Source organism: Panthera leo, chromosome B3 (assembly GCF_018350215.1).
Source record: "Panthera leo isolate Ple1 chromosome B3, P.leo_Ple1_pat1.1, whole genome shotgun sequence".
NCBI lineage: Eukaryota > Metazoa > Chordata > Mammalia > Carnivora > Felidae > Panthera > Panthera leo.
Window position 1 is genome coordinate 81,829,178 of NC_056684.1, and position 25,886 is coordinate 81,855,063.

The 25,886-nt window shown below is 38.7% G+C and overlaps 1 protein-coding gene across 14 annotated transcripts in view; it reads left to right on the forward strand.

Annotated features, from left to right (window-relative positions):
* The window catches only part of AKAP6 (A-kinase anchoring protein 6), a 554,746-nt gene that overhangs the window by 306,978 nt on the left and 221,882 nt on the right, over nucleotides 1-25,886 (forward strand). For 13 of the 14 annotated variants that reach the window (XM_042942947.1, XM_042942939.1, XM_042942943.1 and 10 more), the window contains 3 exons: nucleotides 3,556-3,678; nucleotides 22,794-22,890; nucleotides 24,028-24,194. In XM_042942947.1, the coding sequence (XP_042798881.1) occupies nucleotides 3,556-3,678; nucleotides 22,794-22,890; nucleotides 24,028-24,194 (387 nt within the window). The remainder of the gene's footprint in view (nucleotides 1-3,555; nucleotides 3,679-22,793; nucleotides 22,891-24,027; nucleotides 24,195-25,886) is intronic. The other variant, XM_042942950.1, reaches the window with a different exon arrangement.

Sequence of the window (25,886 nt, forward strand, 5' to 3'; positions counted from 1 at the left end):
CTTAATAAATATTAGTTAAAAAAAGTGAATGAGTGCCCAGTATTTGTTATACTAGGATTTGATCCTCATGATAAAATAAATAAAATTTTGTATTTTCCCCTGTGGTTTTTTATGTAACCTCATTTTCCTTTATTCACACCACAAGGACTCTACAGAGCTTCTGAAAATTAGCATCAGATATTCCCTGCATACATCCAAATGTGAATTCTCCTGCACATTGCATGCCTGGTTCGATATACTGAGTGGCACTTAGCTGGTCTTTCTAAGAAGAGCATATCATGATATGGGGATAGTACACAGTATACTGTCCATTACACAGTACACTGGAAAAGCACACACATAAAGAGGCTGGGAGAGGTGGACAAACAGTAAGTGACAAAGGTATCAAGGATTGGATGGATTTCACTTTCATCTGCCTTTATGATTTCTGTTTATGTTTTTGTGGCTACACATACTAGCAGGAGGGGAGGTGGAAAGCTAAGAGCTCCCTAAGAGGAAGAAGTGTTTAGCATTTTATTATAAGATTGCGGGGATTCTCTGGATTTCTGTTGCGATGGATGGAACTTTTAAGCACTGGCAAGAAAAGAGTTGAGAAAATGTGCAACAAATGAAAATTGGTGAGGTAGGGATATAATTCAGAGGAAACCCAGAAAGAAGCCTTGAAAAGGACCTGTTTCATCTGTATCAGACAGCCTTGGCTTTGTTCTCTGGCTAGGCTATGCAGAAAGATCATCCAGAAAGTTTCACCTGGGTCCCATGAGTTTGCCTAATCTGCACCTTATGGATTTCAGCTAACTCTGTAATCATGGTTCTGTTAGGAAATCTGTCACACATTGTTCAATACTCTTTGGCTATGACCAACCTTTTGTGATGAAGTACCCATGCAATCACATATACACATATTTTGTTTGCTTGTCTTTTGGAGGAAGAGAAGATAATGAATAGTATATAACTGGTCATATTTCAAATAACATCTTTTACTATTTGTCTTCTTGGATTTAATCAGTTCTTTCCAAAATAATTTCCTTCCTGACTTAATGTTCTCCCCAGACCAATTTGCAGATAAAACAACTCAAGTCCAAATTCAATAGTAAGTACTATTTAATGATATAAAGTACTATTTCATCTCACAGTTATCAACCATCTAGACTCTGGTATTCTGATGAGGCTCTGTAGATGTTTCAGTAAGTCCACTTGGCCAACAAAGAATATCTTAATTTTTCATAGAATTTAATTATGAGAGCATGAAGAATTAGGACATCAATTCTAACACACTCTACCATTGTTTCTGCTCACAGATTTACTGTACATATCTGTAGGGATCTATGGTAATCATCAAGTCTGATAAGAATTTCTTATGTATTCCGAGTTGTAGGCAGTCTACCAGAAAGAGGGATTTGGGGAGTGATGTTTAAAACAGGTGGGAGGCTCGACTGAAAACAGGGAGCCTAAAGTAACATCTGTGTTAAAAGGCTTGAGTATTTGGAAGGAAATGAAAAACAAAGCAACTCTCAAATTTATGGAAATGTAGAAAAAGAGAAAGAGCAGACAAACTGATACCCTCAATCTATGAGAAAGGGCAAAAAGAATTACTTGGCATGGATTCCTACCATTGGGTGGATCATCAGAAAAATGCATTTGGTAGGGGAGTGCAGTATTTGACATTCGTGAAACTATCCCTGTTGGACACATTTTCACCTCACCTGGAAGAAACACTTCTGAGTGATGACCAGAGGAAGTCTCAGTGAGGTCATTAATTTGGGGTTGGAGGCCAGGACATGAGGCATGTTAAACAACCTTCTGGTTCCCAGCTCGGTCCATTGCAAATGCATAGGCCTTAGCTTCTAATTAAGATGACTCTAATATGATATTTTTTATTGGCTGTACCAAAACAACTTGATTAGGGTAGGTTTTCAAAAGGATGAGTGTGATTATCGTTTGACCTTTGCACAATAGGGATAAAATAGGGAAAGCTTTGGGTAGCTTTTCGAAACATGGGATAGATACACTACCATGTGGGATGATTGGCTGAGCTCTGCACAGGCTGATAGCAGTACCAGAGTATCGTGGGACAATCTGATGGACTCCAGGTGTACCGATGACCACAACTCTTCTCTATCAACCTTTGACAGACAGAAATGTGTTTCTGAGTGTTACTTGTCTGTCTTCCTCTTTACCATCCTTCTCAGTCCCATTTTCTCATTTCCTAACAATCATTTTGAGGCCAATCAACTGCTAGAATTAAGGGGTTATAAATCTTAAACTATCATTCAGGAGAAACTTTAATAACAAAGCCTAGCTTTGGGGCATCTCGGTGGCTCAGTCAGTTAAGCCTCCTACTTCAGCCTAGGTCATGATCTCTCTGGTCCCAAGTTCGAGCCCCGTGCCAGGCTCTGTGCTGACCGCCTAGAGCCTGGAGCCTGTTTCTGATTCTGTCTCTCTCTCTGTCTCTCCTTCTGCTCTTCCCCCACTCACACTCTGTTTCTTTCTCTCAAAAATAAACATTGAAAAAGAAAAAAACAAAGCCTAGCTTCTGAGAAGCATGATAAAGAAAATGAATTTTCACCTATTCTTAATTTAGTCTCAGGATATCCTAAGTGAAGCATTAAAAATATTAACCAAAATTAATCAAAAGGCAAATCTGAAGAACGGGTTAAGTTTAATAAGAGAAATAGCACTCCCAGCCATTTCGGTGAGTACAAATGTAGAAGCCGGTCCTTGCTCCTTTCGACCTCCAGGTGGTGCTGTTTACCTAGACACAGAAAACAGGCGCCCAGCCCCATTTCTTTCCCCTAGGTTCGTAGCTGGGCTTTCATTTTTTCAAAATAGTTTCCGTTTCTACAGATGTGTTCTTTTAAATGGTCAATAAATTTTTATAACCACTATTTGAAAAATTGCGAGATTACTGTGATTTGTGCTTCCTAGCCAAGAATATTTCTTTATGTGCAGGACACACCCAGTCAGGTGTTTATGTTTTTGTTCACTGATCCCACCTCCTCTACCCTTCCTTGCTTCTTAGAACCCATGCTCAAGCACAGACAGTTGGGCTGTCAGTAGAACTCATCCAAATCCCTTTAAACACTTATGTGATTTAAAAATAGATATGTAGTTCAGTTAAGGCAACTCAACTCCATAGGCTTCTGAGTAAAGAACACCATCTTTACAGGAATGCTTTTATCCCCCAAATCCAGTGAGTGTTCCTAGCAGGCCTGACCTGATTTTTTGCTTTGGGGGCACTTGTCAGACACCAGAAATGTTTTGATGATTTGAAGACATCTTTACGAAGACATCTGACAATCCAATCCAAATTCCTCAGAAAAAAATGTTCCTAGGGAAAAACTGAGAGGGAGTCACGCACAATTTCTTTCCATTTTGATAGATTTCAGTGCTGGGAATCGTGGAAATTCCATTTACAGTGTGGAACCAGAATGGGAGTCCAGTGGTATCAATTTTTACCATTGATGACGTTTGGGATTTTTTAAATTGCCTAAAGAAATGACCAACTAACATGCTTTTCTTGTCCTTTTCTTCCCCCTTCCCTTTTTTTGTGTCAAGGGGTTTGTAAACAAGCTGGATGAATTCATTCAATGGTTAAATGAAGCCATGGAAACCACTGAGAATTGGACACCCCCTAAAGCAGAGACGGATGGCCTTAAACTGTACCTGGAGACACACTTGGTAGGCAAAACTGAGTTGCTTTTGCTGTTAGTAACGGGAGGATTTTAATGCACTGCTTATTTGTTTATGGGGAGTATCATTTTTATTTATCACAAGACATTATATGCTAATGAAACCAAGTTTTAATGGGGCAAACTACAGAAGCTGAAAATTTACAGGCATTTCAATATATTATGAAATCTAAATCCTCCATATTTCAAGCTATTTTTTTCAAAACTTTTTCCAGGAAGGTGAGTAATTAACTTAAAAATACCTTAGAAAATATACTAGGCCCTTGTTCTCTAAAGCTATGATTGAAGGCTTTCCTCTTCTTAAAAAATAAATAAATGAAAGAGATAATTTTGATGACCATTCTAAGCTTTCTAGAATTCTTGTAAAATTAATGAACCTCTCATTATCAAGAGGGTCTACATTATCTGTTCTACACTGGGTTATTTTAATAAAATATTTAAAACGATGATCTCCATCATTTTTGCTGCTATGTGGGTTTTTCAGCATATAATTAATACAACTGTCATTACACCCGTCCCTGTGCACAGGGAAAACCATGGAGGGGAAGTGGAAAATACTTGGATGAATATGCTTCTGAATATGTTAGAAGCAAGAATTATAGACTGGGGGACATTTGATGAACCTCATGAGGTTTTTACTGAATGCTTCAAATGGCCGATATCAATTATGAAGGGGTGGAAACCAAGTAGTGGAGTGTGATAAAGCATGAAGAAAAAGCACGTTGTCATAGGAAATGAAAATTCAAGCTTTAAGAATCTCATCTTTATTCCTTTCACCGATAGTATAAAATTGACAAAGGCAATGAACACGAATCCTTGGGTACCCAACTGTGGGGTTGATTTTCTGCCCCTCTTACACACTCAGAATTTGGATTGAATAAACATTGTGTGGGAGTCCTACCTTTGCGTGAGTTCACAGGGTTCCAGAACCTTCCCTGTGATGTTAAATGAGAGAATGACAAAGAGGGAGGTGAGAGGGGGAAAGAGGGGAAAGAGAAAGAGGATGTTTTAGTCTTTTGGTGTTTGTGTTTTGCAGTATGTTTTATGTCATTGCAAGTAAAACAGACTCAAAATCCTATTGCTGCATGAAAATAGCTTTGTGGATGATAAAAGACACAAAACTATGTTTAAGAGGATGAGTGTATTGCTTCCATTTTTAGAGACCTGGGTTGATTGTGTGTAAAAATGCCAGTGACCCCAACCACCTCTCTTGTACATGGGTTTTTAAATATTGCCCTTGGTACTCAATTCCCTGTTGAGTAGAGCCTTGATTTTTTTTTTTTAAAGAGGGCATTTCATAATAGCAAGATAAAGATATTCAGTGCTTTATAATGTAAATTGTATTAATTAGAATGTCAACTTTTCACTGGCATTGTTCTGACAGAAATTCTAATCTGTGTTTAAACAGGAGTATATGAACTTTATTTCACATTAAGTGTGCTGTCTTAATTTCTCTTGATTTAATATTTTATGGAAAACACACATTTAGTTTTTGAGGTCCCAGAGGGCATGGGGACATACAAAGTGCTTTAACTCTAGGCTATTTATTGAAAGCCAGGCTAGAAGAGTATGAACCAGGGTCTCCCCCTCTCTTCAGGAATTGAGCAACATGGCCTCTTTGTAACCAATGCACTCTCATCATTCTCAAGGCCCCATTACAGAGTTCCTTCCTTAGCATCCCTTTGTTGGCCTCAGCCTCATTCTAGCCCTAAACTATCTGCTAGAACTTTCTGTAAGAATGGAATATTCAAGGTTGCACTGTCCAACATGGGAGCCACTCACCACATGTATCTGCTGACCGCTTGAAATGTGACTAGAGCAACTGAAGAAATGAATTTTTAATTCTAATTCACTTGATTTAAATGTAAATTGCCACATGTAGCTTGTGACTACTGTATTGTAGCCTTAATAAGTTGCAAAACTCTTAGCAGCTGACCATAATGAATTACACGTATGTGTACCTGCCTCATAGTGACAGTCTCATCCAAAACATGAGCCCATCATCCTCTTTACACTCTACATTAGATCCACAGCAAGGAGTCCTCCTTAAAATGTTTAGCTCTTAAAGAATAATTTTTTTGTTGCCTAATGATCAACACTTTCTTGAAATGAGTTTTCTCTACTATCATGTCTAATTATATTGGTTGGGATAGAGATAACATAGGAACATCTTCTTTATCTCTGCTTTGCAAATAGTGAGGGGCTGTGTTCTCCAGCTCTGCTCTGTGAGTCTTAAGTCATAGTCACAATTTTGACTTGCGAAATTATGAGCAATCCTGGCCAACAGTTACTGATGACTTAGTGTGCATGGATCACCAGTGATACTTAAGGACACTTACTGAGTCACCTCTGTGCGGTGTGCAGTGTCTGTTACTCTAGATACAGCCTGTTGTTTAAATGTCTTTCAAACAAACCCTGAGTTACTCTGTGTCCCTGAGGACAATGTCTACATTGTCCTCCTGATCGATACTGTCATTTATATTTTTTATTGTATTTCCTTACTGTGGTGCTGAGTTAATATTAAGTTATTCTTTTCAAAAGAAGGCAAAAAATATATACAAGTAAGAAAGTATACAAGTAAGCCCGGAGATTTATATCCTTGAATTCAGCTTGTGTAAGTCATTAGTATTCCTTAATGAGTGGGCCCGTGGTATTTGCAAGATTATCCAGGATGTAGAGATAGCGATACAGGTTTCTTTAAACACCTTTATAGATTCTATAATTTAACATTAAATCAGCAGATGTGCAAGCTCTTGAGTCCAGTGTCTTCCCCGGTTTAATCATGTGTTAGAATAGTTGGCACCCTGCAATGATCATTGTAAAGAAAAACAAACATAAAAACAATAACAAAAGTTGTACATTTATATTTTGATGTTTAATTCAATTATTTTCCATGACGGTAACCAAGGGTTTTTACCAACACAAATCAATTAAAGCTTCACAATACCTTTATGAGAGATATGAAAGAGCTTTATTTTAACTGTAAGAAATACTGTGAAATTGCGATGATACATCAATGATTTTCCATGATAATTAATCATCTGCTTGCAACCTGGCTGCTCCTTTCAAAAATACAATTCCTGTCTTCCTTGAAAATGACATTCTCAGGAAAATGTCATTCTGGAAAGGTATTCTGCAAGTAGTGAACATCCCTCTTCTTTGAAAATCACTTTCAAAACAGTATTGTATACATATGTTTTTGGACAGATTCCCTTCTTCTTCACCTCTGTCAACTTTTTTTTAAAGAACTTTATTGGAGTATAATTGACATGTAATAAATTGTATGTATTTAAAATACATATGCCTACAAGTTTCAACAAACTGACAAATGTATGCACCCATAAAACTATCCTCACAACCGAGATACTGAACATATCCATCACCTCCAAAAGCTTCCTCCTGACCCTTTGTAATTCCTTCCTCCTTTCCCTCCTGGCCTTTCCCTAACCCCTAAGCAATCACTAATATGCTTTCTGTTATTATGAAGATTATTTTGCACTTTCTAGAATTTCACATAAAAGAAGTCAAACAATGTGTGTCCTCTCTCTTTTTATTCTCGTCTCCTCTCTCTCTCCCTCTCCTTCTCTCCCTCTCTCTCTCTCCTTCTCTCTCTCTCTCTCTCTCTCTCTCTCTCCCCCTCCCACTCCCATTCATCTGGTTATTTTTTCACCCAGCATACTTTGGTTTCTTTCACCCAGCATACTTATTTGGATGTTACATATTTCAACTGTTTATTCATTTTGATTGCTGAGCAATATTCCATTATAGAGATTTATCACATAAATCTTCATCGACAGATTTTGGACCTTTAGGCTGTTTCTCTTATCACCTCTTTTTAATGGCTTAAGAAACAGAAGTTACCAAAAGCTACATTTGACTGGATGGATCATAAATAGAAGAATCATAAATAGTTCTGGGCAGACTATTTAGATTTTTTCCTTTAAGATAATTTATAATATCTTAGCGTGCTTAAGAGTAAAGCAGCAGAGAAGGACAGCAACTTCTCCCTCTAGAAATTTCATTTCATGTCCATTTGCTTCTGAAAACATAATTCTGATCTCCCAAGTGGTTTTTATGTATGCCTAATTCACCAAATGGGCACCATATCATATGAAACCAATTGTAGGAAAACAGGCCAATAGATTTTTCAGTATACAGCCAATCAGATATCTAGTTGGAGAAAGCAAAGTCTAGCTGACCCCAGATAGCTGTGTAAGAGTTAGGACAAAGAACTAAGCACAGAGCCTGTATTAAACTTGGGAGATAAATTTGCGTAGGTGGTACCATGTCATGTTGGGCAAACATTAGCCAACCACATAGAAATAGCATTAGAGAAACAATATTCTTCATTCAGCTTGATGGATGAGAAAACATGGGGGAAATGGTGGTGATGAGTTCATGTATATCAAGCACCTGTGAGTGCCAGGAAGTTATGTAGGTACCAGGAATACATGATGAATGAGTTTGGCTTCTTCCTCCCAGGGTTTTGCAATCTGAGGGACATGACCATAGATAAAATGTAGTCATCTATAGAGCCATAAATGATAAATGTAATATAATTTTTTAAAGTTTATTTATTTTGAGAGAGAGAGAGAGTGTGTGTATGTGCATGCACATGGGCAATAGTGGGAGGGGCAGGGAGAGACAATTCCAAGCAGGCTCTGTGCTGTCAGCATAGCACAGAGCCTGATGCAGGGCTTGATCTCACAAACCATGAGATCATGACCTGAGCCGAGATCAAGAGTCACACGCTTAATTAACTAAGCCACACAAACACTCTGATAAATGTAATATAATTTTGATCAGTCAACTTCTTGCAGGAGACACAAAGTACTCTTAGGAGCACAGAGAGAAGTTTTATTGGTCCTTCCTGAGAGTAACGAAGGCTCAAAGAAGTAATTGGATGTAGACCTCACAGGACATACATGATTTGCTGGATAGAGAGGGGAGGAGAAGAGATGGAAGGAAATTTTATTGGCAAGTAAGGAAGGTGTGGTGAACCACGTCATGTGGCTGAGAACCAGGTTGAGGTTGATGGTCAGATGGTGAAGGAGACTGAGTGTCTTTTTATTGGATTGAATATTTCTTTGGGAGCAAAGGGACTAAGTGACAGTTGATTTTATTTTAAAACAGGAGAATGACATGAATCAAATGTAAATTCCATTAGGTTAGGGTCAGTTTGACATAGATTAACTGGATGAGGTCCATGGCTTAGAGAGAAAATATCTATGGGGATAATAGAAAATGTATTTGAGTATAATATTTGAAAGATAAGCTAGTGCAGACAACATTATCAATTTCTTTAATGTGATTTTTTTTACTTACTAATATATGAATATAACACAAAATTCTAAAGGTAAATAAAAGAAGCTAGTAAAAAAGTAGAAAGTCAAAAGTAAGCCTCCTACCTCTGTTCACCCAGTTACCAATTCTCTTGCTCTGAGGCAACCAGTGTTACTTGTTTCTTTATAGTCTTTCAGAGTTAGTCATGGTATCTGAAAACAAATGCATATGTGTACTTAACTATGGTCCCTTGGTTTATGCTAACAATAATTCAAAATCAATAAATGTAGAACTACTTTATGCTTTTGAATGGCTGCATAATGTTCCATTTATGAATATGCCATAATTCATTTAGCCAGTTCTTTATTGATGAAAACATAGGTTGTTTGCAGTCTTTTTAAAAATTTTAAACAGTGCTTCAGTGCATATCCTTGGATATTCATCATCTTGTATTGTTTTAAGTATATCCTTAGAATAAATATCTTACATATGAAATTTCTGGGTCAAAGTTTTGCACATTTAAAATTTTTATGTCTTGCCAAATTGTCCTTGATAGAGATTGTACCAATTTATACTCAGCAAGGCATGAGAACGCCCTATCTGCACATCCTTGATATTGAAGTATGTTATCACATTGCTTGATCTTTGTTCCTTTGATAGTTACAAATGGCAACTCATTGTAGTTTAGTTTGTATTTCTTGTATTATAAGTGGAGTTGAGTACCTCTTCATATTTTTAGGAGTCATTTGTGTTTCTTTTCTGAAAACTGTTCATATTCTTAGCCTATTTTTTCTGTTGGGTCATTGGTTTTTTGCTTCAAGATTTATGGGACTTTTGTATATATTAAGGAAATGAGTCCCTGGTCTGTGATGTGAATAGAAAGTGTGTTAAAAATATACTGTTTTTGGAATTCTGTTCCAGAAGAACCCGGATATCTCAACAGTTTGAGGAATCCAGGCTTTGGCAGACCTCAAAGCCAGGCTGATAAGCATGCAACAGGTCTCTCTACCCATGGCAAAAGCATGTTCAGATTCCAGTCCTGGAAAGACCAGTGTATTCCAGGGAGCTTGCTTACCTAGGCATGGGTGGAACAAACCTAAGATCAGGGAAGCTTTTGTAGAATGCATGGAGTAAGTCATGTACAAGCCATGAGAAACCTGGAGAGGATGTGAGTTAAGGTCAGGTGGGACTTAGGTAAGAACAGAGGAGAGGGGATAGATTAATGAGAAGGGGAAGGATCAGAGTTCTCTTTTTGATGCTGTCTCTTGAATAGTTAGAAACTTCATTGCCAATGTCTATTTCATTTTTCCCTAGTCTCCCCTAATATCCTCAAGAACACCACAGCAAGGCCTGATACCCCACAGCTGACAGAAATCTGACCAAGACTTGAATGTATTGCAGAGTGTAGAAATTGGCAGGAAGCTTCTCTGTGTGGAGTGGGACTGAATCTCTATGCTTCTGGGGGTGTGTGAAACCAGAGAATGTGAACATTACGAGAAGTTTTTACATGGGAAAGAGGGGGCAGATGTTACAAGAACTCATTGACCATCAGGGTCATGTGCTGAAGGTGGACTTTCATGCAACTGCTGATATTATTGCACTCTAGTTGGAGAAAAACATTATATTCACTGGAGAAAATTCAAGCCATATAAAAGAGCATAAAAATAAAAGTAAAAAGTCTTACCCTCCCTTAGATAACCCACATAAACAGTTTGTTCTATATCCTTCTGGACCTCTTTATGTAACAGTGCATACATTTTAAGAATTTTTAAAATTCATATTATACATACTGTTGAATGACTTGCTTTTTGTGCCTAAAGATATCGCAGTCATCCTTCTGTCAGTACATGAAGATCTACTACACATTTTCATTTTAGCAGCTCCTTAATATTTTATTGTGTGGATGTACCACAATTTATTTAATCATTCCCATCATGATGGCCATTTAAGTTGCCTCCTTATTTATGCTTTTACAAATAATACTGCAATGAACATTCAGTTTTTTGTTTTTTGTTTTTTTTAATTAGTTGGAAGTCTTCTTGTTGGCCCCTTAGTGTCTGTCTACAGCAGCAGCTCAGGCCACCCATGTGATGAGAGTCTTCCATACTCTTGGGGAAGATTTTGCCATAGGTCTGGAAAAGTGGTAGGGTCCATGTTGATGTGTATACAGAGGTTGAGTTTGTGTTTATAGGGGTAGCTTTTAAAGCCCACCTTCTAGAACTTAGTTGTTTATTTTAGGATTGGTACCTGCAATTTGAGGTGGCTACCACAAGGTGGCACAAAAACACCAAATCCTGCAAACAATGCTTCTATCTTGGTACCTTTGAAAGGTTTGAAATTATTTCCTTACTGTGCCATTACCCTATTTATAAAGACAGACTGGATTAAACTGCTAATGTTCCTGGCTAACAAAATCTCCACACAGATACTTCCATGCATGTATCATCTATATTTAAAACTTCATGTTACATTGTTTTATTAAATAGTTTTCATTTGTTTCATTTAAATAAAACAATATACTTCTCACAGAGCTTTTAGCCATACAAGAAAATTTCTCAAAATACATTCAGCTGTTTTTCTTTTGTTTGCTCTCCTGTCTCTATGTCTGCTCCATTTTTCACTGCTCGAAGTTAAGGGATGATGGGCTTTCCTTTTTCCCACTTCCTGGTGCCCACTGCTCCCTGGCTACCTTTCTCTGCTGAGATGAGAGGCAGTCCTGGCCCAAGAAAGCAGAGCTTCACAAGACCAGCAACTGCCACTGTACAGCAGCGGCTGTATTGCTCAGCTAATGGGAGATAGTCGGTTAGACTTCAAAAGCCCAAGCTGTGTGAGTTTGGCCGCCACTTCCCTGAGCCTTGCTGAGCAGAGCTGGTGGCCTCATAGGAGCTTTGAAGTTCCATTTGCTTGTTCCCCTTGATTCCCATCAGTTTAAGGTAACTAGCTGAGAGTTTAGTAGGGAGCAGCGTTACTTCTCTTTGGGGGATTTAAAATACTCAGCTCCCAGCCTTGAGTTGCTTCATTTGGTGGCTTGGGAATGGAAAAGTCTGTCGCGAATTTGTAAGGATGCAGGCATTTTTAATTAGATGTTTGGGGACAGGAGGCTCATTTTGGACATGTAAAAAGTCCTGGACCACATTCCTTTGCTCGTGTAACTAATTCTGTACCTCTAGGAGACATATAGCATTGTCTTCCATTTTCAGGTTAGGAGTCCCAAATTGCTCACAGCACCTGGGAATGTACTTTTTTTTTTTTTTTTTTTTTTATGAAATTTATTGTCAAATTGGTTTCCATACAACACCCAGTGCTCATCCCAAAAGGTGCCCTCCTCAATACCCATCACCCACGCTCCCCTCCCTCCCACCCCCCATCAACCCTCAGTTTGTTCTCAGTTTTTAACAGTCTCTTATGCTTTGGCTCTCTCCCACTCTAACCTCTTTTTTTTTTTTTTCCTTCCCCTCCCCCATGGGTTTCTGTTAAGTTTCTCAGGATCCACATAAGAGTGAAACCATATGGTATCTGTCTTTCTCTGTATGGCTTATTTCACTTAGCATCACACTCTCCAGTTCCATCCACGTTGCTACAAAAGGCCATATTTCATTCTTTCTCATTGCCACGTAGTATTCCATTGTGTATATAAACCACAATTTCTTTATCCATTCATCAGTTGATGGACATTTAGGCTCTTTCCATAATTTGGCTATTGTTGAGAGTGCTGCTATAAACATTGGGGTACAAGTGCCCCTATGCATCAGTACTCCTGTATCCCTTGGATAAATTCCTAGCAGTGCTATTGCTGGGTCATAGGGTAGGTCTATTTTTAATTTTCTGAGGAACCTCCACACTGGGAATGTACTTTTAACTGAACTCGGTTTAAGCACTTGAGCCATGATACCCAACACTTCTCATCATTTTGGAAATTGTTGGTGGCAAAACATTTTACTAATTTATTATTTTGTTTATTGCTCTTTTTAGGATGTAATGACTGTTTTTAATTAGAATGCCAGGGAAACACCACATTTGTTAAACACTTCCTGTTTAGGGCAGTGATATACTAAGGGCTGAAGAGAAATTTTGTAGACTGGCTTTGCACTATGAGGGTTCAAACACAGGCTGCTGGACACTGGACAAAAGCCAGCGCATGTCCTAACTCAGCTAAGTCAGGGTGCTGTCACCTACCACGTCTCTTCCTGGGGAGACACATGTGCACATTCTATTTACCTACTGCATGACATGGAATTTTGGACCCTTGAAGCAGTTTATCCAATATAAGGGATATTAAGGTAAGAACTTCAGGCCTGAAATAGATCTGCCGTATCTACTGAGGATTGTTGCGAAGACCAGATAAACATGTTGTATGTGAGGATACTTGGTTCATTTCGGGGGAATCGTGAGCATTTTCATTGGAGACATGAGAAGAATATGTGGCAGGAGAAGTTGGATTTCTTCCCGTCCACCCAGACTGTCACCTACTTGAGGGGACAGCTTGCATGTCTCTTTGCTGTCTCCTCTGACACCCAGCCTGTGCAGAATAGGTACTAAAAATATCTGCTGGAGGAATGAATGAGCATTTGTAAGAGCAGTGTTACAACCATTACAGGCAGCAAATTATAACTAATATTGTAAATCAGCAAACAATAACTGAGAATGTCTGGAAGTTAAATTATTTCCTCTACTATTTCCAAACCAAAATGGACTCTGGTCACAGAGTTTTCTGGGTATTGTCTGGTATATTTGTGACAAGAGAAAGGCCTATAGAGGGAAAAAAATTGGAATGCTTTCTTCTGTTTTCAGGACATAATTCATTTCCTTTGGCAGAAAACACAAGGAAAATAAAAATGTTAACTCAGATATTAGAAAGATTTGAAAAAATTCCACAGGTTAATGTTACTGTTTCAAAATACAAAGAATAAATGACTAGACAGGATGTTAATGATTTGACATTACAAAATTTATTAAATTTATTTTTAAAGCAGTTTGGTTCTCCCTCTCAAACGCACGAAGCATGTGGGAGTTGGAATAGATCTGCCCCAGGCTGCCAAACAAATTTTTAATGGAACTGGAGTCCTTCAGGGATTGTCCTAAATCCACATAATATTCTTAAGTCTTGGTGTTTGCACTGGGACCTGTATATTAGCAGATGTACATGTGAATAATATACTTACATCCATCCATCACCTTGGTGACTCCACATCTGTAGGGGCTGCTGCACATCAATTATTCCACTGCAGGGGGTTGAGGGATATTTGGGCCAGCATTGACCTCTTTTTCAATCAGAGCCTCAGAGCACTGTATTCTGGAAGTCAAATGGTCCCTTTAGACAGAACCTCTGTTTGAGAATCTGTTTGGCCTAATGTGGCCATGCTAGGAAGTCAATGTGATCACCTGTGCCAGGTGTGAAGGTGGCAACCAGAAGAGCGAATGAAAATTTGCTCGCTAAGAGGTACTGTCAACATTTAGGATCTCTCCCATGTATCTAATTCTCGCATAAGATATTAGCAAGTCTATCAGAAAAGAATGTCAACCTTAGTAAAACACATTTACCTTCCACACACACAGAAAATGCAACTGTTGTTTGAAAGAAATTGTGATTTGTTTGAAGAGCTAAATTCACTTTCAAATGCTTGGAAATGTTTTTATTATCTGAGGTTTTAGGAAGGAAGTCTTCTCAGGAAGAATGAGGATTTTTGTCTTTATATCTTAGTGCTTCTTCTTTTTTTAAGGAAAACAAAATTTTTATAATGCTTATATTTTTTATCATAAACTTGGCATTTTTTCCCTCAAGACTACATGGGGCTTTTACATTTTTTAAGCTTCTGATATTATACCTGGAGGTGTGTTGCATGTTGTCATAACTGATAAATCAGTTGCAAATGTAGCCACTTCGTTTTGTTGGGGAGATATACAATTGTGGTGGTGGCTGACCATTTATTTAATTATATGGTAAGTACCATATGATGAGAGGGTAAAGTTGAATTGATGATTTAGGCTATCTCAGCCAGGGTACAGTTTACATGGTAATTACACTGGGATCATCTAAGTGTAATTGGCAAGTAATTTTGTAAGTGAAGGAACATGACAGCTCATTTACATGGTGTTCGCTGAGTAAAATTTGGGGACATTTATTAACCACTTTCAAGTGAAGAGTGACTATACCAGTATCTCCCAAAGTGCCATACACAGTTTGAAAGCTACATGGAAGGTTTTTGGTACAAATCTTTATTTGTTCTGCGAACATTCGTTAGGTGTGTCCTGTGTACCAGGCACTGTCCTAGGCACTGTGGATTCAAAAATGAGTGAGAAGGAACTCGAGGAACTCATGTATGGGAAGCAAATGCATTGCCAGTAATTACCCAACATTGTAGTAAGTAGAGTCTTGAGGTCTGCACAGGTACCTCGGGTGCTGAGGAGAATGTGGAAGCCCAGAGGACAGAAGAAAGTCAGGGAAAACTCGCTAAAGAGATTCACACCGGAGATAAATCTTAAAGGGTGAGCAGGGCTTAACGGGGGAAGGGGAGGACTGTCCCTGCCAGTCTTCGTCAGAAGTAGCAGCAAGACCAGAGTCTCAGAGGAGCAAGATGGCTGGTGTAAGCTGGAAACTTTAAGCAGTTCAGGCACATTTCAAGGCAGACATTAGACCTGAGAAGCAGACTTGGCTAGGATTCTAGAAGACCCTATAGGTCATGATAGAGAAAGGACCTTATCCTGCAACACTGGGAAACCATTAGAAGATTTTGAGAGAAGGAGCATCTTTTTCAGAGTTGTTTTCGGGGCAGGCCATTATGTGTAAGAAGATGTTTTATTGAACTATTACCATATGCCAGGCTCTATTCTAGTGGTAACAAGGCATTTATTTTCTACAGTAACCTCATGAAGTAGGCACTAACATTTCTCCCTTTTTACAGTTGAAGAAGCTGTGTACCCAGAGGTTGCCCAGAGTCACACAGTGGGTGATGGAGGAGCTGAGATTTGAACCCAGGCTGTCCATTTCCAGAGTTTGTGCTGTCACCAGCACCTACATTATGGCCTCCTTGACACAACTGCTGGCAACTGACTGTTTATAAGATGCACATCTTCCATCCCTCATTAGACTGTGAGCTCTGTGCGGCCAGGGGCTATATTCACCTAATTTACAGCCACATCCTGCATGCTTAGGACAATGTCTGCACCTTGACAGGCATGTGACAAATAAGGAATAACTGTAGTTTTGAGGGACCATGACAAAAGATTGTTGAAGTCATCCTAGCAAGGAGTGATATGAAGGCCTGAATCTAAGGCAGTGTTAGTCAATATGGAAGAATTGAGGTTGGGGAAATAAATTGGCAGGACTCGGTGAGTGATTGGACGTGTGGATTTTGTTGGCATATTCTCATGATGTTTCCGATTTCCAACTCCTACACTGGAGAGATGACTTGGCAAAAGAATCTGAAGCAGAGGAAAGCTCGTGCTGCTTTTCACAGAGCTCTTAAATTCCTGAGAAGAAATGTTGCGGACTCAGGATGAGAAGTTAGAAGAGACTTCCCTGGAGATAGTTAAAAATAGAATGAACACATCTGCCCAGGATGGTTGAGGGACAGAGCTGCTCTAGGGTAGATGAATGGTTAGATGGCCTTTGGGATTCTTCCCCCTTTGAAAATTTTCTAGTTTAGAATAAATAAAAAGTCTCCCCAGCCACCTATCCTTAGCTGCCTGGCTGAAAGATAAAATCAAAGTGTCCAAGGACTGGAAAATATTGAGTCCAAATGCCTGGACTGTAGAGAAGGAAACAGAAGCCCAGAAGGGTTAGATGATTCACCCAAGAGCGCACACTTGAGGCAAAAGGAAGCCCCAAATCATTGGCCTCTCAGCCTGTGCACCCTCTTCCCAAATCTCAGGTAGCAGCACCGATCTTTTGGTGCCTGGTGTGGGCAGGCCTGTGCTGGATGGTGACACTAAAGCAAAGAGAACGTGGTTGGTGTCTGCACTCAAAGAGTTGATAGAGCCTCAACAATAAGTGCTACTTGTCACCTAAAGATGGCACGAAGTACCATTTACTACACAGCACATTTGGAAAATAGAGAAAATGAACTTAAAAGTCGTAATGATTTCTCTTTAGTTCCACTTATTTCTGGGCACTGCTTCAGTGCTTTACAATCATTATCTCTAATTCTTACAATAACCTAGAAGTTAGTGTTATTTTCATTTTATGTTTTGTAAAGCTAAAGCACTGAGAACTCATTCCATAAGATTAGACTCTGTTACCTGCAAGTTCTACCCTGCGCAAATGATGTTAACATTTTGTTGTGTTTCCCTACAGTCTTCTGTTCCTGTGCACTGGGACTATTCATTTACAAGCTATACTGTTACCATAGATATAGTTTTGAATCTTCTTTTTTGGCTTGCAATATGTTCTGTTCTGTGTACTTTTCACGTTATTTCATAGTCTTCATTTGAATGGCTGTATAATATCAAGTTTTTAGGAAGTTTTTTTTTTTTTAGAATTTTTTTTAAGTTTATTTATTTATTTTTGAGAGTGAGAAAGCCTGAGCTGGAGAAGGACAGTGAGAGAGAGAATCCCAAGCAGGGCTCTGTGCTGTCAGCACAGAGCTCAACTTGGGGCTTGATCTCACAAACCGTGAGATCATGACCTGAGCTGAAATCAAGAGTAGGACACCTTAACTGACTAAGCTACCCAGGCGCCCCTAAGGTGGTTCTTTTTTCTTTTCTTTTCTTTTAATGTTTATTTATTTTTGAGAGAGAGAGAGAGAGAGAGAGAGAGAGAGAGAGAGAGAGACAGAGCACGAGTGGGGGAGGGTCAGAGAGAGAGGGAGACCCAGAATCCAAAGCAGGCTCCCGGCGCTGAGCTGTCAGCACAGAGCACGATGCCAGGCTCAAACCCACAATCTGTGAGATCATGACCTGAGCCGAAGTCGGACGCTTAACTGACTGAGCCTCCCAGATGCCCCTTAGGAGGTTCTTAAACAAAGAAGTGTTTACTCATAAAAATCTTTCAGTTCTTGGCACATGTGGCATTTGGAAAGTATATTTTATATTTTGAGGACCAGATGATCATCCTCTTTCGATGGCACTGGGCAAAGGAGAAGAGGAGCTCTCAGGCTCGGCACAGGGGTAGTGGCTTTCTTCCTCAGCAGGAGCCTCTGTGGGAACGCAGCATGGTGGTAGGCATAGCTCAGAGTGGAGCCTGGGCAAAGATGGCCTGAGGCAGGTAGCAGGTGACTTTTTAAGCCTCTGCTTTTTCTGACTGAACACACATTCTTCCTCCTGCCCTTGTAAAAAAGCAAGTTTTCATTTTCTTAGGGTAGTAAAAATCTTTTGTGTGAAGAAAAAGTGTCATCAAGTGCCTTATTCATCAGCATATATACCATCTCTTTAAAATGACAGTGGGAGTAAAAGTTCATCAGTTCAATATGTCTTTCACATTGGGAGACTCCTGACTAATAACCTCTGGTATTTATCATCAGAACAGCCAAAGAACTAAATTCTGGCACATGCTGCTCTCACACACTGAGAAAAACTTAAAAAGACAGAAGATTTTCTCCATTTTTTTCTTCTTTCATTCATTTAGAAGAAAAGCATACCTTTTTTTAATTAAAAAAAATGTGAGCGTGCAGAAACATCTGGCCTCTATTACCATAGCAGCCTCCTAAATGGCCTCCTTGTCTCCAGTCTGCCCTTTCAAAATCAACTCTACACAACAGCCAGAGAGATCCTTCTAGAACACAGAACTACACCAGGCATTCTCCAGTGTTGCTGACATCTTCCTCCCCGACTCTTTCAAGGCCCTTGGAGTTAATTACCACGTGTAGCCACAACTTCCACCTCCCCTGCTTGTACCCTGTCCCGGCCACACCAAGCTGCTTATGGCTCCCCATTTCCTGCTACAAGAAGTGATATGTCCAGGCCTGCATACATTTCAGTCCTTTCTCCACAAGGTCCCTGCAAGGCTCGGTAGAACCTGGCTCCCAGCTGGGGTTCCCAGAGCACGTATCAAGCCTTTACCACACTCCTACGGAATACAGCCCACAGTCTTGGTATCTCTCACAGCATAATACTCTAATTTAAAAAATAAAGTAAAATAAAAATCTCATTTGGCAGGGCATATCATTCATTTTGCTTAAGGCCCACCATTCTCTAATTCTCTAACCAAACCGTAATTCCACATTTATTCTATGCTGGGTCGTATGAAGCTACTGGCTTTTTAAATTCTCTTTTACCCAAAAAGATTATACGCTGCTTGTGCCAGGTGTTACCTTTTGTATCTATAGGCCTGGAAAAGACTTTTCAATGAAATATCTATTATGTTGATTTATGCTTTAAAAAATACCTAAAATTAGGTCAGGAAAGACTCAATAACTTATTTTTTGCCTCTCTGATTGTTTACCAACAACCCCAAAACTCATGGACCTCGATGGACCTGGCAGACATTAACAGTATTTCATTGGATGATTGAAAGTCTATGTTCATGATACATGCTGCTAAGGCTAGCAACTTTGTATCTGTAAGCTTCTGAATGTGATTACAGTCTTCCCCACTCTCTCCTGTACCAGGAGATCCATATCTCTTCTTCTCATTCCCCTGGAGTAATCATCCTTTCCATTTGTCATAGTTTTGTTCACCAAAGTATACATTTCCTTGATTTCATTTCGTACCTACATGACTGCCATACTTCCATCAAACTGGGCTCTTCAGAAATTTGAATAGAATTGAATGAGATGTAATATTTCATCTGTTTTGTGAAGTCTGATCATGAACAAAGTAGCAGTCAGGGTGCTTACCCAAATTTAGACCCTGCCAAGGAGTAATGCACTCAGATCTATCTAAGCTGGTGAAGCTAGAGATTGCAGTTATGGAGATACCCATTGGTCAACCTCTGATGTACCATCTTTTTGATAATCCTGCCTTTGTCTCAGTCACTGTATTTTCCATTTCCTTAGTTATTCTTTTCTAGATGTTCAATTACATGCTGCTTTGAAGATACTAAAAGATATTTGGTGTCTCATAGAACCCAGACTACTCACATTTATGGAATTTCATATAATCACTGACATAGGAACGTGGTACCCACCTATTGCAATGTGGTTGCCATAAATTAAATCTTCAGAGAATGCCCTGTATTTTCAGGGAGTACTGTGGATGTTGCAGAAGGACTCTATAGTATAAGGCATTGCTGAGGAAATGTGTCAGGAGCATAAGAATGGAAATGTATCCAACTATCAGGTTCAAGGAAAAAGAAAAAGAAAGAAAATAAAACCCTTTTGTCTAAGCTTCCTTCCCTAGGGAAGAGGCAGGGGCAGAATGGGGAGAGCTTATTACAGACCTTAGCGGCCAGAAATTTCATTGGCAATTTTGTTAGCATGCCTGCGTGACTGCCTTCTCAGAGGTCCATTGTGAATTCCTTAGTTGATATTATTAATAGTTAATGGGTGCACCTGAAATCAAGCAATATTGGGCTATTTGGGTAATAGACATATTAAATGGGTCTTTTCTACAGCATCAAGCTTATCAGCTTATCTTTTTCCTAATAATGAATATCTCATCTTTTCCACTTGCCTAATCAAATGCTTCCACATCATCTTGAGGCAGAACCAGACCCAGCTGCATCTATTCTATACTCGTGGCTTCAATTACTTCAAATTACCCAACCTACTCACAGGTCCTTAGTTTCTCTTTTGCTCAGAGACATAGGCCTGATGCACCTCTTCAGAAGCTCATGATTACTAACCATTCAGCACAAGTCTGTTGTAAGTAAACAGAGAATCAGAGAGAGCACTAGGCTAAATTTACAGTTATGAGGAAATCTCTAGAAAAGATTTCTTCCTAAATTTTGGCACTCTTGGGTTAATCTCAAGTGTTTTTCTTTTCCCTGTCCCTTCTCCCTGAAACACATGTGAGCCTTTTTCTGAGTGACATTGCTTCAAGTTGAGGATTTCTACTGCAGTGGCAAAAAGTAAAGGCAGCCATATTTTGGCTACAAAATAGTAAACATTTATTTTTTCATAGATATTATACTGTTTTTATTGACCACAAGCATTAGGCTTCCATACTTTGCCATGCTTTCTTTTATCCAACCATATACCTGTAGCTGAATGAGGACAATACAAGAAACAGTGAATAAATAACTCATGGGGAAACTTAATATTGTCTCTTTCCATTATGTTTGGCTAAAAATTTACGATTTCTTATGCCTCTTGTCAGATGAAATGGTTCATCATTTTGGAGTCAAAACTTTTTTTAGTCAAAATTCTTACCTTTATACTTGATGATTTGATCTGTCCCTTAATTTCCAGTTTCTTTTATTCTCCTTTTTCCTCCAAGCTTTAAAAAGACCCTCTAAAAAGAGAGAACCCAGACTCACTACTGAACATCCAAGATGACTCAGGCTGTCCTGTGTTCTCCTACATGTTCAGGTGCCCTTTGATGCCTGAGGTCATGTTTTAAACCCCTTAAATCACTGTTATTCAGTATTACTCAGTCCAGTGTATAGAATAGGCATGATACATGGTTTTTAAATGAATGAATGCATGAATAAATGATACCTGATTTCACAATTTATGGTTGTTTAACCTCTTTCATCCAAATTACATTCTAACTGGGTTTGTATCATCTTGAACTTCTGTTATATATTCTTAATACTAAGTTTAGTGCAGTCCATATGGCTATTGCTTTTGGAGTCCTATCATGGAGAAGCCAAAATTTGGCACACAGTATTTCAAAATTCATGTTCTAGTTAATAAACTCAAGGGATTGATTTTCACCCTGAAGAGTAACCATTGATTCAACAGATTGGTTACTATGATTGCTCTCCTTTGGACATTCTATGGTTGGAAGGCCTTATAACATTACAGAAATAGAAAATCTTTGGAAAATCATCTGTGGTTCTTGAAATATCTAAATGGAAGCCTTCCCCTTCAGAGAGTATTATCAATCTAGTTCAACAGAGAGCCATTATTTCTGCAAATTTATTGAACATCTTGGAGATAAATGTGAAACTGGCATTTCTTTAAAATTGCTTGTAATTTGGTAGCCAAGTGTAGAAATAAAGCAGAATACAGTATGATGAATTCTGTAGTAGAAACACATACAAGGAGCAGAGAGAAGGGGCGAATTAACTCCACATAAGGCATGAGAGAACGCTTCCTGAAAGAAATAGCTCTGGGTTGGGATTCCCCCATTCCAGCAGTTTCTGGTTTTTGGATGACTATTGTGAGTGAAAAATGCCCCTGATGTGCTTGATGTATTTATTTTTAAAGGAGAGTCACAATGTAAGAAATAAACTTTTAAAAATCAAAGATTTGGAGAGTATTTGACTCCTCAGTATAGCACCTGAATCTACCTTGATGTTCTCTGGTTTGCGTGATAGCTGAGAAAACTGCTGAATCCAACCCCTACTATATTAATGGATTTATATATGCACACATAAGGCTAATATATTTTATGCTGCCAATTTTTTTATGGTTTCATAAATAGTGCTATCACTAACATTTTTAAAAAGTGAAGAAAAGCACTCATATGTGCTGGTAGAAATGCAGTGTATTTTATAGAACACTGCTACTCTTGATATAGCCTACGGGATGTGACTTTTCATAAAAACCTAATGAATTTCTCGATTTGTCAGCTGTTTCCAAACAGATGCACTCTGCTAATCTAATGGAAACATTTTGAGCCCAGATCCCAAATATCAATAGCTTTTAGTATTGCAAATGAGTTTGTCTATTGGGTAAATTGGGCTGTGTGGTTTTTGATAAAAAGTAGCTAGTGGTTTTGTATGGATGTTTTATGTTTAACTGCCTCGCCAGGGTTTGATGCTCCTATTTTTCCTTGCAGAGTTTCAAGTTGAATGTAGACAGTCATTGTGCTCTCAAGGAAGCCGTGGAGGAGGAAGGACACCAACTTCTCGAGCTTATTGCGTCTCACAAAGCAGGTAAATCCTCCTGAAATATTGCAAGCCTTTATGTCTCCAGACTATTAAGAATGAAGAAGCATTGCTGTAAATTACTGCATATATTCACTTCCTTATGTATTATTAATATTTACATTATCAGATTGACCTTCAAGATTTATAAATGTTTCATATACTGCATACAATGCTGTGATACTTATAAGATGAAATACTGCCTCCAAATGGTCTGTTCATTTTATTTTGGGCTTGCTGTTCGCCTGAGTTTCAATTGAAATCACATTCCTGAAAACTTCACGTTGACATGCTTTGTGATGTAGGTGCTCTGGAAATAACATTAAGATAATGAATGAGAATGGTGCAAATAGTTAGAATGCATATGCATTAGGGTACTTATAGATATCATTACAGATATGAGGCAGGCGGTGTAGATATATCTGATTATTTCCCTGCCAATTCACACACATGAACATTTTGCATGTTTTTTGCTGGTCATTGCATTAGCAGAGTTTTGGCTTTAAACCAACTCTTACCCAGTATTAATGTATTTATGAGGAACAGATTATAAATAAAAAATAGTTTTGTCATTTGTTTATACTTATCCTGGTAGTTAAAGACCATAAGACAGGATGAATTATAATTTGGCTCTTGCTTTGAGTTTACCACAGCTAAATAAGGAAAGAGCAGCATTAATCTGACATGCTAATGCTAAAGACTGCCCTCTTAATTCTGACCCGTTTACTATATTCCTCAACGAATTAATGTTACCTATTTCTGTACATCTTTCTGGTCATTATAAAGCCTCCACACATGTACACACAGGGCCTTTTATATGGAATGTGAAGCTTTAGAGTTAGTAATTTTCATACATCATGATTTTTGTTCCATATGCATCTTTTTAGTCCCTAGACTGAATTTAACTTGATTCCCAACCATGCATCTAGGTGGTTATCCCATCTTTGTGTCCTTATGCCTCATGTGAAGGCAAAAATTCCCATTCCCTTTCCTTAGTGACAAACGCTTATACGGCAGGCGATGGGTAGTGGTCATTTAAAATTATGTTTACCCTTTGAAATATTCATCTAATTTTTCTAAATAAAAGCGAACAATGGGTAAAAATGCAGTCAAGTCTGTAACTTGTGGTTTCCCCTCCTTTTGGAGAAGGACTGAAGGACATGCTGCAGATGATTGCGAGTCAGTGGAAGGAGCTGCAGAGGCAAATCAAACGACAACACAGCTGGATTCTCAGGGCTCTGGATACCATCAAAGCTGAGATTCTGGCTACTGATGTGTCTGTGGAGGATGAGGAAGGCACTGGAAGCCCCAAGGTAAGTGGCTTGAAGTTTGCCTTATTTCCTCTCATTTCTGCCTTCTTTTGAACTAGGCACCACTGAAGTTTTCTTTCCACCCCTAAGGCTTTTTGTTTCTACTGGGTAAACTTTATATATCCATATCTATTTCTATATCTAACTATATAGAGAGAGAGAGGGAGAGAGAGAGAAAAATGAGAGAGACGAACACAATGAAATGGTTTAGTTTAAAATAACAACAACAAAACAAAACAAAACAAAAAACCCTGCAACTTTCAGTTTCTCCAGGAAGAGGTCTTTCTGTCAAAAGTGGCAGAGTAGGAGGGGGACAGTACTTTAGAGGTAGGAGAAAGGGGGACATAAAACATTTAGTAAACAAAACATAAAGCATCTTTAACGTGAATAATCAGAATGGTTTTAAATTGTTTTGTTGCAACTATAAATCACTATAATCAGTGCAATCACTCAGCTCTGACATCCATTAGCCGCTTGGTTACAGCAAATTAACAAAGAAGAGAGAAAGTGATTCATTATCTCATTCCTGTTAATGACTATCAGATGCATTGCCTAATTAGGGGATGGTCATTGTAGTGGGAAGAAGGTCATATGCTTCGCTACAAATCTTTTTGCTCTGAGTGTAAGTTCTCCATAACGGTGCATGCACCGAATACAACAAGTACTTTAAAAATGACTATTGACATGTTTTGGTTATCTATTTTAGATTTGCAAAATAACCCATAAAGCATATGCAAGTAAACTTTAAACGAATCACCTTTTCATACAACGCACTGCTTTGCTAAAGGTATCTTTGGACTCATGATGTGGAAAATAATTTTATTTATTTTATATTTTCATGTAATCTTTCTTTTGTATTTATTCTTTTGTGAAAGTAAGTGCAGAAAACCAGTCTTATAATAGACTCAGCATCGAAACATATTGCAACGTGTCGGTGGGGGTGGGGGAGGAAACAGATTTAAGAGTTCATGGTTTCTATTCCTGGCATGGACAAAGTAATTAAATCATCATCGAGTCACATTTATTCAGCGTCCATGTGGATTGGCCTTGTGCTAAATGTATACAGAGCAAGTTAAAGAAACCCTTTGCCTTCTTAGACTCACATTCTTAAGTGCAGGCAGAGGAAAAACCCACCCTACCCTGCAATGGTGAGACCATGCAGCCAGTGAAAGGCTCAGAAGATTTATAGCTTTGGAACCTCAAACAACAACCTTTAACTTATTTGTTGGAAACAGAGAATGGAATGATGAGCTCAGTTCCACTTAAAGGAGGCTCCTTGGAGGAGGTCACATTTCAGGAAATACTTGAAGGAAGGAAGAGCAGTGACTTGGCACAGGAGCACACATTTTAGGAAGTGATGTGGCGAAAGGATCAAAGCTGGAACTAATAACATGGAAGGGAGAATGCATTCAGCAGATTTTTCGGGGCAGAAAGAGGGCTCTTTCAAGGAACAGAGTGCAGGGAGAAGTTGATGGGGCTAATGCATTGGCTGGAGTAGGGGGCAGTGATGATGAGAAAAGACGGATTAAAAAGTCTGTTGTGTTCTATTTATTTAATGAAGTACACTGATTGCTTACTTTTAAAAAGCTCTCCTGTACTGGGTGCACTCTACAGACCAGACACTGTTCTACAGCACTTCTGTGGGTTCTTTCATTTAATTCTCACAACAAACCTATACAGTAGTTCCCATATACT